The sequence below is a fragment of the Anoplolepis gracilipes genome, chromosome 1 (assembly GCF_047496725.1).
Source record: "Anoplolepis gracilipes chromosome 1, ASM4749672v1, whole genome shotgun sequence".
NCBI lineage: Eukaryota > Metazoa > Arthropoda > Insecta > Hymenoptera > Formicidae > Anoplolepis > Anoplolepis gracilipes.
The window spans coordinates 13,439,384-13,452,655 of record NC_132970.1 but is presented as its reverse complement, the minus strand read 5'-3'; the positions used below and the strand labels follow the sequence as shown (position 1 = coordinate 13,452,655).

Here is a 13,272-nt window from a genome sequence, read left to right as displayed (position 1 = left end):
TTATAAATTGTTGCGTATATATGAAACAATGAACGCGTTCATATGAGTATATAAGTTTTGATTTGACACTTACTTTTTTCTGTGTAAAAGTATTGTATAAATATCTATAATATTTATATTTATATCTATATATTTTATATTCAATAATGTCTTTCTTTGGAATAGATATTAATAATTAAATTATAACAGCTGTAAGTATAGAAGAATTATTAAATAAACAAATTACTAAATTACAATAATTATTATATGCAACAATCAAAGTGCAACAATCAAGAAAAGTAACATGTTGCATTTTAAAATATTTATACTAAAATTATTTATTAAAATTTCACATTTATTCAAATTGTTGTAGCTTAATCATCGCTTTATTATGTCAACGTCATGTTTGATAAGTCAAATGCATCAATCATCATCCAGATTCCGATTATGCGGCAATATAAGTATAATCGAAAAAAGGTAAGGTAACATAATTATCTTTTTTTCTAAAATGTGGATTTTATTGATCATCGAATATCTCGAAGTCTATTGTTGCCTCGATGCCGACTGGTTGTTAGATGTCAAGCATTTCGTGCGCTGTGACTTGCTTCACTCGTGTTATCTGCAGTTGTCAAATTATCATGCAAATTTTGATGGTTGAAAACGAAGAAAAAAGAAAGAAAAAGAAAGGTGAGGCAAATAAGAAAAGATATATATATATATATATAGGAAGCGTGTGCTAGTGATTGCCAACTGAACATCGATAGCTGACGTATAGAAAAAAATTTATATATATATATATATATATATATATATATTGCATAATATTAATGCGCTGTCAATGTCGTCCATGTTTTATATGCATTTAAATGATATATGTAAAAAGTAAATATTTATCTCTTTAGATAATCAAAAGAAAGAAGTGGAAAAAGAAGAGAAAAAAAGAAAAAAAGAAAAACAGAAAAGGGAAGAAGAGAAAAGAAAGAAAAATTTAAACTTTATTTAACTTTAATTTTACTTTTGAACTTTAGTTCTCCAACTTTAATTTTTTGCAAATTATCAAAATTCGCATGATTTGTCAGCCGTAAATAACACGAATGAAGCAAATCGCAATGCACAAATGAAACAGTCAGCATTGCGAAAAAGAAACTTCAATGCTTCGATATATTCGCGTTCGAAACTTTATGCCTTTTTTGTAAAGAGAAAAATAAGATAAAACATTATTTTAATAATAAATTAAATATACATACATAATTGCATTAATAATTTTAACTACATTATTGACATATATGTGCACATATGTGTGCAAATATAAAATTCACATACAGTGGGCGCTTATTAGCTTTGTTACACTACTGTTTCTCCCACTTCTGGCCCACAAAAGGTAAAAAAAGCATTTTCAAATCGAATCTCGGGCAGAGCGATACACATATTATATACATATACGTATCACCTGTGGTTTGTTTGTCACATTTATCGACGTCCGGCAGCTCTCAAGTTTTTCTTTAATAAAAGAAGAAGATGACTGAAATGAATAAAGACGAATTTAAGTGTGATAATTTAAACAGCTAGAACCTAATGACCACGAAGATTCTGATCAGGCAAAATTAAAATCATCCTTGCCGAAGATTCAATTACGCATCGCCCAAACTGAACAAATACAAAAAAATCTCTGTTCCTTTGAGGATACCGTTTTTTTATATATTCTTATAAAACCAAACAATCAAAAACTATCGAGACTATAAAAGAAAGCGCATTATACTATTACATTTGCATAATAATCGTTTATAAATAATATAAATCATGAATAAAATATATAAAAATCTTTTGTTTTTACAATTTGTTTTCATATAGATTACATTACGAAGAGTGTCAGCAAGATGTCACAACTCGAACGTGACGTGTCTTCAATATTTAAAGATCACTTGACCAACTTACAAGACAGTCTACATGCAAAATTAAAGTAACATTTAACGAATGAATTGGAGATGTTAAAAATGCAAAAAGTTATTGCATTATCAGAGAAGTCGGGTGAATATATTTATCTACTTGAATCAAAATTTGCAAATTCAATATTATATAATTTCCCAGATAACACAAACTATTCAAAAAGAATTCATTTTTGTCACCAATTTTGAGTTCCTTTCGAAATACATATAGAATACATTTTATAAAATGTATTCTATATGTATTTCAAAAGGGACTCAAAATTGGTGACATAAAAATAAATTCTTTTCGAATAGCTTGTATTATCTGGGTTCTTACCTTGAAAAACTATTCTCTTATTTCTTCTTAAATAGAACTAAAGAAAGATTAATAAACCTTAGCTAAATTGCTGTTGAAGACGCAAGTATAAGCGTATATTCAATAAAATATCAAATAATATTGTATATTAATATTGAAATATTTTAATCTTTTTTCGGGATTCTTTAGATTGATTATTCGTGTAAAAACGAAAACGTTCAAAACAGTAAATTACGAAATAACAAAATTCAAATTATTAAAATAAATAAATGCGCATATCATGAAAGTCACCAAAACACTCATCTTAAAATGTAAACATCATAGAAATTATACTAACATTAAGAATATACTAATACTAAGAGCAAAGAAACATATATAAAAGACAATAAAATAATCGCAAAAATATAAAAATTAATTATCTCTTTTCAAATTAATTTTTTAATTATGTGACATTTTATTATCTTTTATGTTATACTTCTTTTTAATTTTTTATTTTTGTGATATTTACTTATATTTTAAGAAGATTGTTTTGATGATTTTCATGACGTACGCATTTATTTGCCATACGCACAATTTAAATGTTACCGTTTTATAATATCCCTGTGATTACACGATTATTCTACCCATTGAAGAAGATCTCAAAGTGAGAATATTAATATATAATATTGTTTGAATTTCATTGAATATACGCACATGCATTTTCAATAATAGTTTAGCTTGATTTATTGGTTTTTTTTTAGTTCAAGTTTGATTTTTATCATTAAGCATATGCATGATTTTACTTTAATTTTTTCTAACTATATATTTTCAGAAATAAAAGAACTACACACACTTTTGAAAAAGATAGATGATGCTATAGACAAGATACAAAAACAAGTGTAATTAATGGCTAAAACTGATATTTCTACAATATTTTTAGAGTTTAACATGTTGACCAAAATTAAAAAAGAAATATGTTAGGAAGCTAATCAAAGAAGATTCTTCTAGAAATTTAAAAACATTGGACATTATCTTGTTTTTATGCAAAATAAAAATTAATATTTAAAGAAATAATTTTTAAAATATTATGTGTAACTTCATGAAACTGTAGAAGTATAATCCTAATTATTATAAAAATTTAAAATATTTGTTTAAACATTTATCATTAATTCAATTAAACGAATATATATATATATATTTCAGCATTATATCGATATTTTAATCGTATTCCCTTCATTTCAATTTTTATTTAATATATTTTTGTGATGTCTCTGAAATTTAAGCAAAAAATATTGAAAATGAAAACAAAAAATTCAAATAACTTAAACGCCAAGACTATATAGAGACCCCTAAACGGGTCTCTATTTTGTCTAATAATTATGTGTATGTGTAAATATACATGTATATATGTATATATATATATATGTACATGTGTCTGTATGTATTTATCTGTGTAAGTTTGTATGTATATATCTGTGTGTGTATACACACATACATACATATATGTATATGCATTATAAGTGGTATTTACATACATCTAATACTGCATCATTTCGCAGACATTGTAAGAAATTCATTTATAAATCAGTATAAAATTTTTAAATTTAGATTATTAACGTTACCCCTGCCCCATATATGTGTATATATATATGTGTGTGTGTGTGTGTGCTTTTAATCACTTTTGATGGTATTTTATATGCTCAAATTCTTGTGCATAACTTTTTGGACGTATCATACAAATTTGGAAGTATCATACAAATATTTACCCAAACAGTAATACTTCATCAATTATTTTATAATTCGCGCAATGATTCTCTACTGACGTAAATCTTCCATTGAAATATACGAAATAACAGAAATAAATTATTTTTTTAATTCAATTTTTAATTTAATTAATTAATCTATCATTCATGCTATTTGCTGATGTGTTAAATGAGAATCTGGGACAGAAATTACTTTCGTTTAGATTTACAGTTAATAGATTTAATATTTCAATCTCAATTCAAGATAGCATATTTTTTTGCGCGGTACATTTTTTTAAATAAATTTTCTGAATTTCATGACAATTGTTTTGTACATATTGTTCTTATTTTGTGCATAAAAAATCACACAACTGTTATACATATTGTATATTAATCTAAAGATATAGAGATAAATGGAGAAATAATATATCGCTGAGAGGGAAGATATAACGTAATTATTACTCAAGTGCGGATACAAAACAAGTGGCCTTCGCGAACGCACAATAGTAGAATTGTTTCACCAAAGTAATAACGTTGTTATTTCTTTTCGCTAGATAGATATTATTATCTATACATATCACACTTCGTACATACCAAGACCTCTGCAATTAATAAGTAACTCACTCATTCACTCAATCAATCACTCACACTCTCTCTCTCTCTCTCTCTCTCTCTCTCTCTCTCTCTCTCTCTCTCTCTCTCTCTCTCTCTCTCTCTCTCTGCCCCCTCTCTCTCTCTCTCTCTCTCTCTCTCTCTTTCTTTCATTCACTCACTCATTCATTCATTCTCACTCTCTTATCTCTAAATGTACAGAATTCAAATTATATATTGTATATTTAGGATTTTAATTATATAAATAACCTGTATAACATTTACATATATTTTATATGCTTTTCAGTAACGTCCTTATTTGGAATAGATAGTTAAATTATAACAGCTAAAGTACAAGAATTATTATACAAATAGATTATTAAATTACAATAACTATTACAAAGAACAATCGAAGTGCAAAAATAACATGTTGCACTTCAAAATATTCACATTTATATCAGATCGTTGTGGCTTAATCGTCGCTTTATTATGACATGTTTGACAAGTCAAATTGATCAATCATCGTCAAAGTATTAAAGAAAACATAGTTGTAATTCGATAACTTTCAATTCATCCATGGTGGACAGGATGTCGGAGGCTGATATGTCTGTGAGATTGGCACCTGATAATGTTGCACCGCTTGAGAGGGGTGTTGCAGCCGCGGTTGTTGGTGATGGGGCGGCGGTGGCGGTGGCGGATTGCAGATCGACTGCATCAATGGATGCGCATTGTAAGGAGGCGGTTTCGTCGTATAAGGCGGCATCTGATTGTACTCGATGTTTAATTGTTGTTCTAAAGCGGCGCTCTGAGTAGGAGAACGATTACCATCAACGGGACCTGAGGACAGCAGCACCACGTCCTTCAAGATTTTTAAATAAAGTATGTCACATATCGTATGTACAAGAATCGATTACTGTCAAATTTTCGATATAGAGAACAAATTGATAAAGTGTAGCAAAAATAACTTTAAATCTTAAGGAATTAGATGCAAGTAATTACACAACTCGCGATAATACAAATCAAATTGTTTTTACCTCTTGGCCTAATCTGAGGTGGAGGCATGTTAATAGGAGGCAATCCGGGGCAGACTGCTGGTTCTCCTTCCCTCGGAATCGGCGGTGGTCTACCCCAAGGAACTCTCATATGATGATTTTGCCATGGCGCCTGCGGCGATGGCGGAGGCGGTAAAGGTGGACCGTTTCCAACAAGGATATTCCCAGATTCCGTCATTACATTCTGCTCATTTCCTGTTTACAACATGCATCGTGTACACTCAAAATTATACCACAACCAGGAAATATTTTACAACATGTGCGATCATATCATATGCCCGACATACCTGAAGATAGACCTGCCGGCTTTTGATCCAAGTTCCGTTTCTCACCTAAATGATTAAGATGGATGATATGAAGGGAAAGATAATGATATCCTTAAATAACTATATATACAACATAATGTTGTATAATATATGGTAAATGCAATGAAATATTGTAAAATAACAAAACTTGCTATTTCCAACATAATTAATCTTGATCATCTCAATATCTATTCACCGATTATAAACATAAATTATATCCATATTATTAAAAAAATGCTGCTGATTTTCTCATCTTCTACTTGAGAGATCACTGTAGCATTAAAAAGAAAAATTTAGTTCTCTAAACTCCCGAGTCTAATCTTATAAGATTAAATTAGATATTAGCACAATATTTCACGCCATTGACCATTGCCATTAGCATAGCGATTTGGCAATCGCTATTAAAATCTGAAAGCAAGCAATGCAGTTTTACATTTCTTATATTAGGTGGTTACCGCTTAATAAATATGATCAGTCCCACTAAAAATTTGAGCCATACAGTTATTTGCCATCTGTAAAGTAAATTTAATTATTAAAACTACATTTTTCAAATTTCTTTCACTTTTTTATAATCGCTCAGCCCACTGCAACAAGAACAATATACGTAATATTATATAACATATATAAATTATATATGTAACCATTTTATCTAAATATATACATTCCGCATATATATATTAATATTATATTATATTATCTATACAAAAATAAAAACATTTATTCAAATACAATATAGATTATCTCTATTCTTCCTGGATGGACATAATCGGGTACGGACGCGTTTAACCTAAGGAATCTAAAAGTTAAAGATATTGAACTTAAAATAGTAATATTAAAAATATATATGTAATATATATTTCTTAACAGAATCCTAATAACAGTAAAAGCATTATTAATACTGGATAAACAAACACTGTGAAATGGGAAATCACAAGTTACACTTGCACATCTGAAAATGCATTTATTAAAAAAGACATTATAAAAAAAGCATTAAAATCAAATACTTGAAGCACTTTCACGATTGTGTAATACAATGCTTTTTTATTTGATCTAAAATAATAATAATAAATAAATTTAAAGATAATTACAGTACCGGCCAAAAATATATCACCTTTAGTATTTTTGAGTATAATTCAAAGTGCATGGATATTTATAATATCATAATATATGTTTTGATAGTAAATACAACTTACCAAATAAAATATTTTTCATTAAATAATATAAAAACTTAATTTTAATAATAAAAAAAATTAATTTTGTAAGTAAGTAAATTAAATTAAATTTATGCTCAAAAATCCTAAAGATGATATATTTTTGGCCAGTACTGTATATGTCCCCAAAGCACACTATGCAGTGTCAGAGTGTAATAATCCAATGTTATTTCTGGATGTCCTTCTCTGCAAGTATCCTTAACAAATGCATAAAAAAGCAGTTTGCTAAGACGAAAATTAAAAGATGAAAGAAAGATTATATATATTATGCGCTTAACACAAAATATTATTTACATTAATAATACACTATGATCTAAGAGTATTAAGAAAACAATGCTAGATACCTATATAAAATATACTTTACTTCGAAAATAAATGATTATTGCAAATTGTTTCCAAATTACATCCATATGAGCACATCATGATTATGTACATGATAAAAAATATCATTATCAACAACAAAGTTGTATTCAAGAAGAAATCCGGAATGTGATTCAGACGGTTAAAAGACTTGAATATTCCTCAAGAATACAACCTTCCTGTTGGTTTAAATATTTTTTTTATTAATATATAAATTTATTTTATATATTGCATTTTTTATGATTTTCAAAAGATATCCAGCATTTTTTCAAGCTAAATACTCTTAGTTACAGACCTGGATGTGGAGGTGGCATTAGCATCTTGTTTCGATCTCCATGTGGCAGACCCGCAGGAATGGATGATGGACCATGTAAGACTTGCTGTTGTCGATCACCTTCTCTGCTTAAACAATGCAGGTGCGAATTATTAATTCCAAATTAACGATTGTACAGAAACATTTCAAGCATTTAAGACAAAAAATCACCTGATGCACACCTTCGGATACTTCTGAAATGTGGAAAATACCTGGTTTTACCAGATCACAGTTAATCATGTCAAAACTTACGTTAAAATGTTCTTAGGAACATAATTGTAATGTCACAAGACATTACAACATACATTTAGATAATCTATCAATTATTTTAGCTCCTGTGCTTTTTTCCGCAAAATAGTAATTATTGTTGCATTCATCTCCATACATCTCTTTTGGCTTACTACTTACACTAAGAGAACATATAATAATTAGTGATTCTAGCAAAAGCTGTATTTAGTGATTCCAATGTTACAGAATCATGGATAACATGAGGAAAATGCAAGAGAGTTTATTACCTCTGCATTATATTTTTGCAAAGATAATAAAATTGTTCTATTAAAAAAAAAGTAAATCTATATATTATTATCCAATCCAAAGAAAAAAAATAATATTTTGTGTGGAAGAGCAAGATATATCCGTAATTACGAAATGGCTGAAGATTTATAACAAGCAAAAAGTTTGTACTTTCCATTTTAAGTTAAACTATTTTCAAAAACTGCAAATAATTTACCAATAGGGATATATCTGTATCTTACCAACCAATCAAACCAATGAATCTTATCTATAATTATTATCTGTAGTATAAAAATTTTGTGAAGAAATATAGCATATATATCTGTCTACAGATATATCAATCAAAATATAAAAAATATCTATTACAAAAATCTTATAAACCTGATTAGATTTTTATTCTTTTGCGCTTTTAATACTATTGCAATATCTCATTAGATAATGCAAAAAGCAGGTTTCTGTAAGAATACAGCACATAGTTTATATATTATATCGTACATAGCTTACATTTTCTTCATGTCTAATTCTATAATAATTTATAAACATTTACTATAAATGAAGCATAAGCAGTCTGAAGCAATTGTTTCTTCATTAATTTTTTCTGTCAATAAGATTAATTTTCTTTATATTTTCTTTTTATAAAGTTTTAATCCTCCTCGATTAAACTTATTGCACGTTTAGGCTAGTATTCTGTACTGAACATTTTCAATTTTTCCTATAATAGTATATAATAGTATTGATTTTTTTTAATTGTTCACTCTTGGTAAATTTGCTTTATTCAAGCATATAAGTTTCTTCTCTACCAAGAGATACACAATTACACATATAAAATTTTTATTACTCTAAAGTTACACATTAAATTATATACTCCTTATATTATATACATATAGACATGATTTGCATGTATACAAGGAGTATATAATGTAACTTTATCAATTTTATATTAATTTATACACTATATCTCATTCTCTCCCTCTCTCTCTCTCTCTCTCTCTCTCTCTCTTTCTCTTTCTGTATTAATAAGAATAATTATATATATTCTCTTCGACTTACCCTGTGCCATGACGTTGCGCAGGTAACGGAGCGCATTGGTATGACGGTGGTGGTTCCTGTAACATATATTTAAGAGATCATTATATAAATATAATAATAATCGTTCATATAATCACGTAGTTTGATTTGAGATATGAATATATTTGTTGCAGACAATACTTTACCTGTCCTCCTTCAACATCTGAAAATCTTCTTTTTACTCCGTGCGATTTTTGCTGTTCCGGTGAATCAGGCTTCTGCTCGAATTGCTGATGTGGAGGTTGCATCGTATAATGTACTTGCGCCGGTATATGACCGTTCTGATATTGTATGTGCTGAGGATGATATTGTATTTGAGCTTGCGGTGGCGGTACGTTATGAAGAGGTATATTCTGTGGTGGCATTTGCATCTATAAATAATTTTAAAAAATATATACAATATATCATATATGTTATGTATGATATCCTTTTCATATACAGTCGGACCTCTTATCCTACGACATTTTCAGTTCGGAATCTTCCCCTTAAACCTCTGATCCTACGACAAAAATTTGAGAGTGGGGAGTATAATTCCCCTTTCGCGGTCGTAGCATGAAAGAATTTTTTATCGTAGGATAAGAGGTCCAATTGTATGAGTTTCTCTCAGAAACCAAACTGATCAATTCCTCTTTTTGTTATTACTAAATTACTTAATATTAATACTAGAGCACTAATTGTGTACAATAAACGATGAAAATACAAGACAAAATGTTTAACCTGCAACTGTCCTTGTGATTGTGGCATTTGTTGCGGTTGCTGAGCTTGATAGAGCCAGGGAGCGTTCTGTGGTGGAGGCGGTTGCGTCGGCGGTGGTACACTGGTAAGAATATTCATAGAATTCGGCATCTGGCTGATCGACGGTGGCGGTACTATTTGCGGAGGTGGTACTGGCTGCGGCAACGGTCCCTGTTCCACTGGGCCTTCTTGCTGATGCTGAATCTCACCGGCAGGAGGAAGAGGAGGTTGCGAATGATGTTGGGGCGATTGGGCGTTAGGAACTAGAAAAGTTTGTGCAGATGGCGGAGGAGGTACTTGTAAGTGAAACGGTGGCGCGTGACCTTCGAATTGCGGAGGTATTATGTGTTGGGCGACAGCTTGAGACTGCTCGTGATTCTGTTGCAGCTGAGGCGGGACGATATGCTCGCCAGGTTGTAAAACAAACTGGGTTTGCGACTGCGACACGGGCGCTTGTACTTGTTGATACTGTATCTGATAGGTTTGTGGTACAGGAGGCGGTGGTTGATTCGGCGGAAAGTTCGGCGGCGGAAAATGAAGATGCAATAACGGCGGTGGTGGTTGCTGCGTAATGTTGAGCGGCGCTGCGGGAGGAGGCTGTTGCAAATTGACATTAACAGTTTCTATAATTCCCTGGGATGGCGTAGCGGGCCTTTGCATGTTCGGTTGCGTGCAGACGTACGATACTGCCCCACTCACTGGCGCGTTACTACTCGTTATGAAGCTTTGCTGCGCAGGATTCTGCGGCGGTGGTTGACTCATGACGTACATTTGAGCCATAGGCTGTGGCGAAGATTGCGATCCTGGTTGAATTCCTTGGATTTGTAGTGACTGACCAGGATGTATCTGATATTGAACTTGACTTACTGTCGATGGAGGACCGATTAATTGTACTTGCCCAACAGGTGGTGGTGGTGGCATAAAAGTTTGTATTTCCTTTAATCAGAATATTCATTTACGTTAGAGAATTTAATTTTTCCAAGCAATTTTATACTATAATAAAATGTCTAATTCAAGTTTAATCGCGCGTACCTGAGCTTGTGAAGGTGGAACTAATGGTCCAGTATGAGATGGTATATGAACTCCTGGAGGAGGAACTGATACGCCAGGTCCCGGAGTACCAGCTACGGTAGCCGTAAGAATTGTTGCGGGCAATGTTACAACATTACTTTGTGGATGTTGTATAATATCTGCCAAATAAGACTCTAATTAATTATTAAAAAATATACATATATTTTTCGTAAAAGTACTAATATATAATATATAACTTATATATTTTACCTTGATGTTGTATTGCAACCACATTTGGTTGACCTAAAGTCCCAATGTTCATCGTTTGGAATTGAGCTACATAACCAGAAAAATATTATTACAAAATTTATGTACAATTATTGTAATTTTGAAAATTAAAGGCAATTAAATATATACTTTGTGGTATTTGTGATTGTTCTATAACTTGCTGAGGTTGTACTGGTGGTGGCTGTTGTTGAATATAGGTCTGTAATTCAGACTGTATTGTCTGTATTAAGTTAATAGCAAATTGTTTTGCATTTTGCAATGCTTCCGGTTTTGGATGTCTAAACAGGAATAATATCATCAATAGCTTATCTCTATTTTATTATTAAAATGCTTAAAATCCCAGAAATTCTTACTCTATATACAAATGAAGAGGTTCTGGAGATTCTCCTCCTAAGACTGGATCGATAAACTGAGATCCTCTACCTCTTAAAGTTACACTTGCTCCAGTTTCACCTCTAATGTAAACTAAATTTGCATCACCAGCACCTAATATTCGCCCGCGTAAATCAAAACCTTGTGGTGCATTCTCAATACCGACGCAAATTTTTTCCTAATAATTTGTAAATGTTAGTTGTTAGTAGTTATCATTGTTATATAAAAAAAAAAGTTATGTTCGTTATTAAAATGTAAAATGCAGATATTATTTACCACAGTTGTAATTCCGGAATGCAAACTCATGAGAGGTGGTGGAGCATTTGTAAATCTGCTCGGTCTATTTAAAGAACTTTGATGTTCTGTCTTAATAATTTCATTAATTTTTTGTATCGCCACTGTTAAATAAAACATTTATTACAAAGATGCACTTTTATCAATTTTAAAATTAAAAAAAAAAAAAAGAAAATTATATAGAATACATACAATCGACATTATGTCTTGTATGTCCCTGTATATATAGGTACAATGGTCTCTCATTTGGACAACGTAGTTTTTCTTGTTCCGTCATAAAACGCCCACGTGTTGATACAGTTGCTCCTAAATTAATATCATATAGAAAATTAATAGCTTTACATGGACGTATAATATATTATATATTTCAACGTGATAATATACCTGAATACGAATTAATTTCATCCTGTGTGTAACCCTTGGTAAGCAAAGTTCTAGCACTAGGCGGTGTTTCATTAATCTCAAATTCCCACGTATACGTCTCTCCATTTTTAAATGCTGTATTTGATGCTGCTATCTAATGATATAAAAAAATTATCACATATATTAACTAAGAAAAGATACATCTACAACCATGAAAAGACACAAATTATACATTACATGTGGAAAACATACCTTATTGTTGGAGTCAGAACCTTTTATTTTTCCTTTAGCCATAGAGATAAAATGTATACTACTGAATATAATATAGCAATTCTCATGATCCCATCTTTATAAGCACAGATTTAAATAAAAAATAAACCATATGGGATAATGATGCCAGACAAAAAAAAAACGGGGCACATAAAAATTTCTATCAACATACGCGCCACAAAGTTTCACCAAATCATAGCTCAGAGAAATTAATGGAACATCAGGTTATGCTTCAGTATAAAGAAGATTCACACATTACACAAAGCTTTTTTTAGAAAACGAATTTTTTACTTTCAAGCGTTTAAGTTGCATTAAAGTTTACAGTAGTCGCATCTTTTTCATCGATGATTAAGTGTTTTTTTTACGAAATAACATAAATACAAATTCATTCGATTCTGCAAACCACTCGACCGTAACTAATACACCATTGGACAGCATAAATTAACATACATGCTATTATTCGACACTGCAAACTGCACCGACAACCGACACTGCAATTGCTGCGCACGACATCGTGCTTATACATCAAACGACGACGAAATGTACTAAAAGATGTACTAAAAACCAACTGCAGATAAGTAAGTA

At 30.6% G+C, this 13,272-nt stretch overlaps 1 protein-coding gene across 4 annotated transcripts; it reads right to left on the bottom strand.

Annotated features, from left to right (window-relative positions):
- Window positions 1-4,660: 4,660 nt before the first annotated feature.
- LOC140664851 (uncharacterized) lies at window positions 4,661-13,186 on the bottom strand. Of its 4 annotated transcripts, none has more exons than XM_072890399.1 (15): window positions 12,670-13,184; window positions 12,439-12,571; window positions 12,247-12,360; window positions 12,037-12,158; window positions 11,742-11,938; window positions 11,518-11,666; window positions 11,371-11,436; window positions 11,122-11,294; window positions 10,072-11,025; window positions 9,501-9,725; window positions 9,337-9,392; window positions 7,756-7,859; window positions 5,872-5,916; window positions 5,567-5,779; window positions 4,661-5,369 (listed from the first exon to the last, which is right to left on the bottom strand). In XM_072890399.1, the coding sequence occupies exons 1-15, from the start codon at window positions 12,709-12,711 to the stop codon at window positions 5,098-5,100; spliced, it is 2,865 nt and encodes a 954-aa protein (XP_072746500.1). In that variant the 5' UTR covers window positions 12,712-13,184; the 3' UTR covers window positions 4,661-5,097. The 4 variants fall into 4 exon arrangements, with proteins under 4 accessions (XP_072746500.1, XP_072746522.1, XP_072746511.1 ...); XM_072890410.1 differs by having other exon boundaries at window positions 4,662-5,369; window positions 11,122-11,279; window positions 12,670-13,182; XM_072890429.1 differs by having other exon boundaries at window positions 5,229-5,391; window positions 12,670-13,186.
- Between the last annotated feature and the right edge of the window lie 86 nt (window positions 13,187-13,272).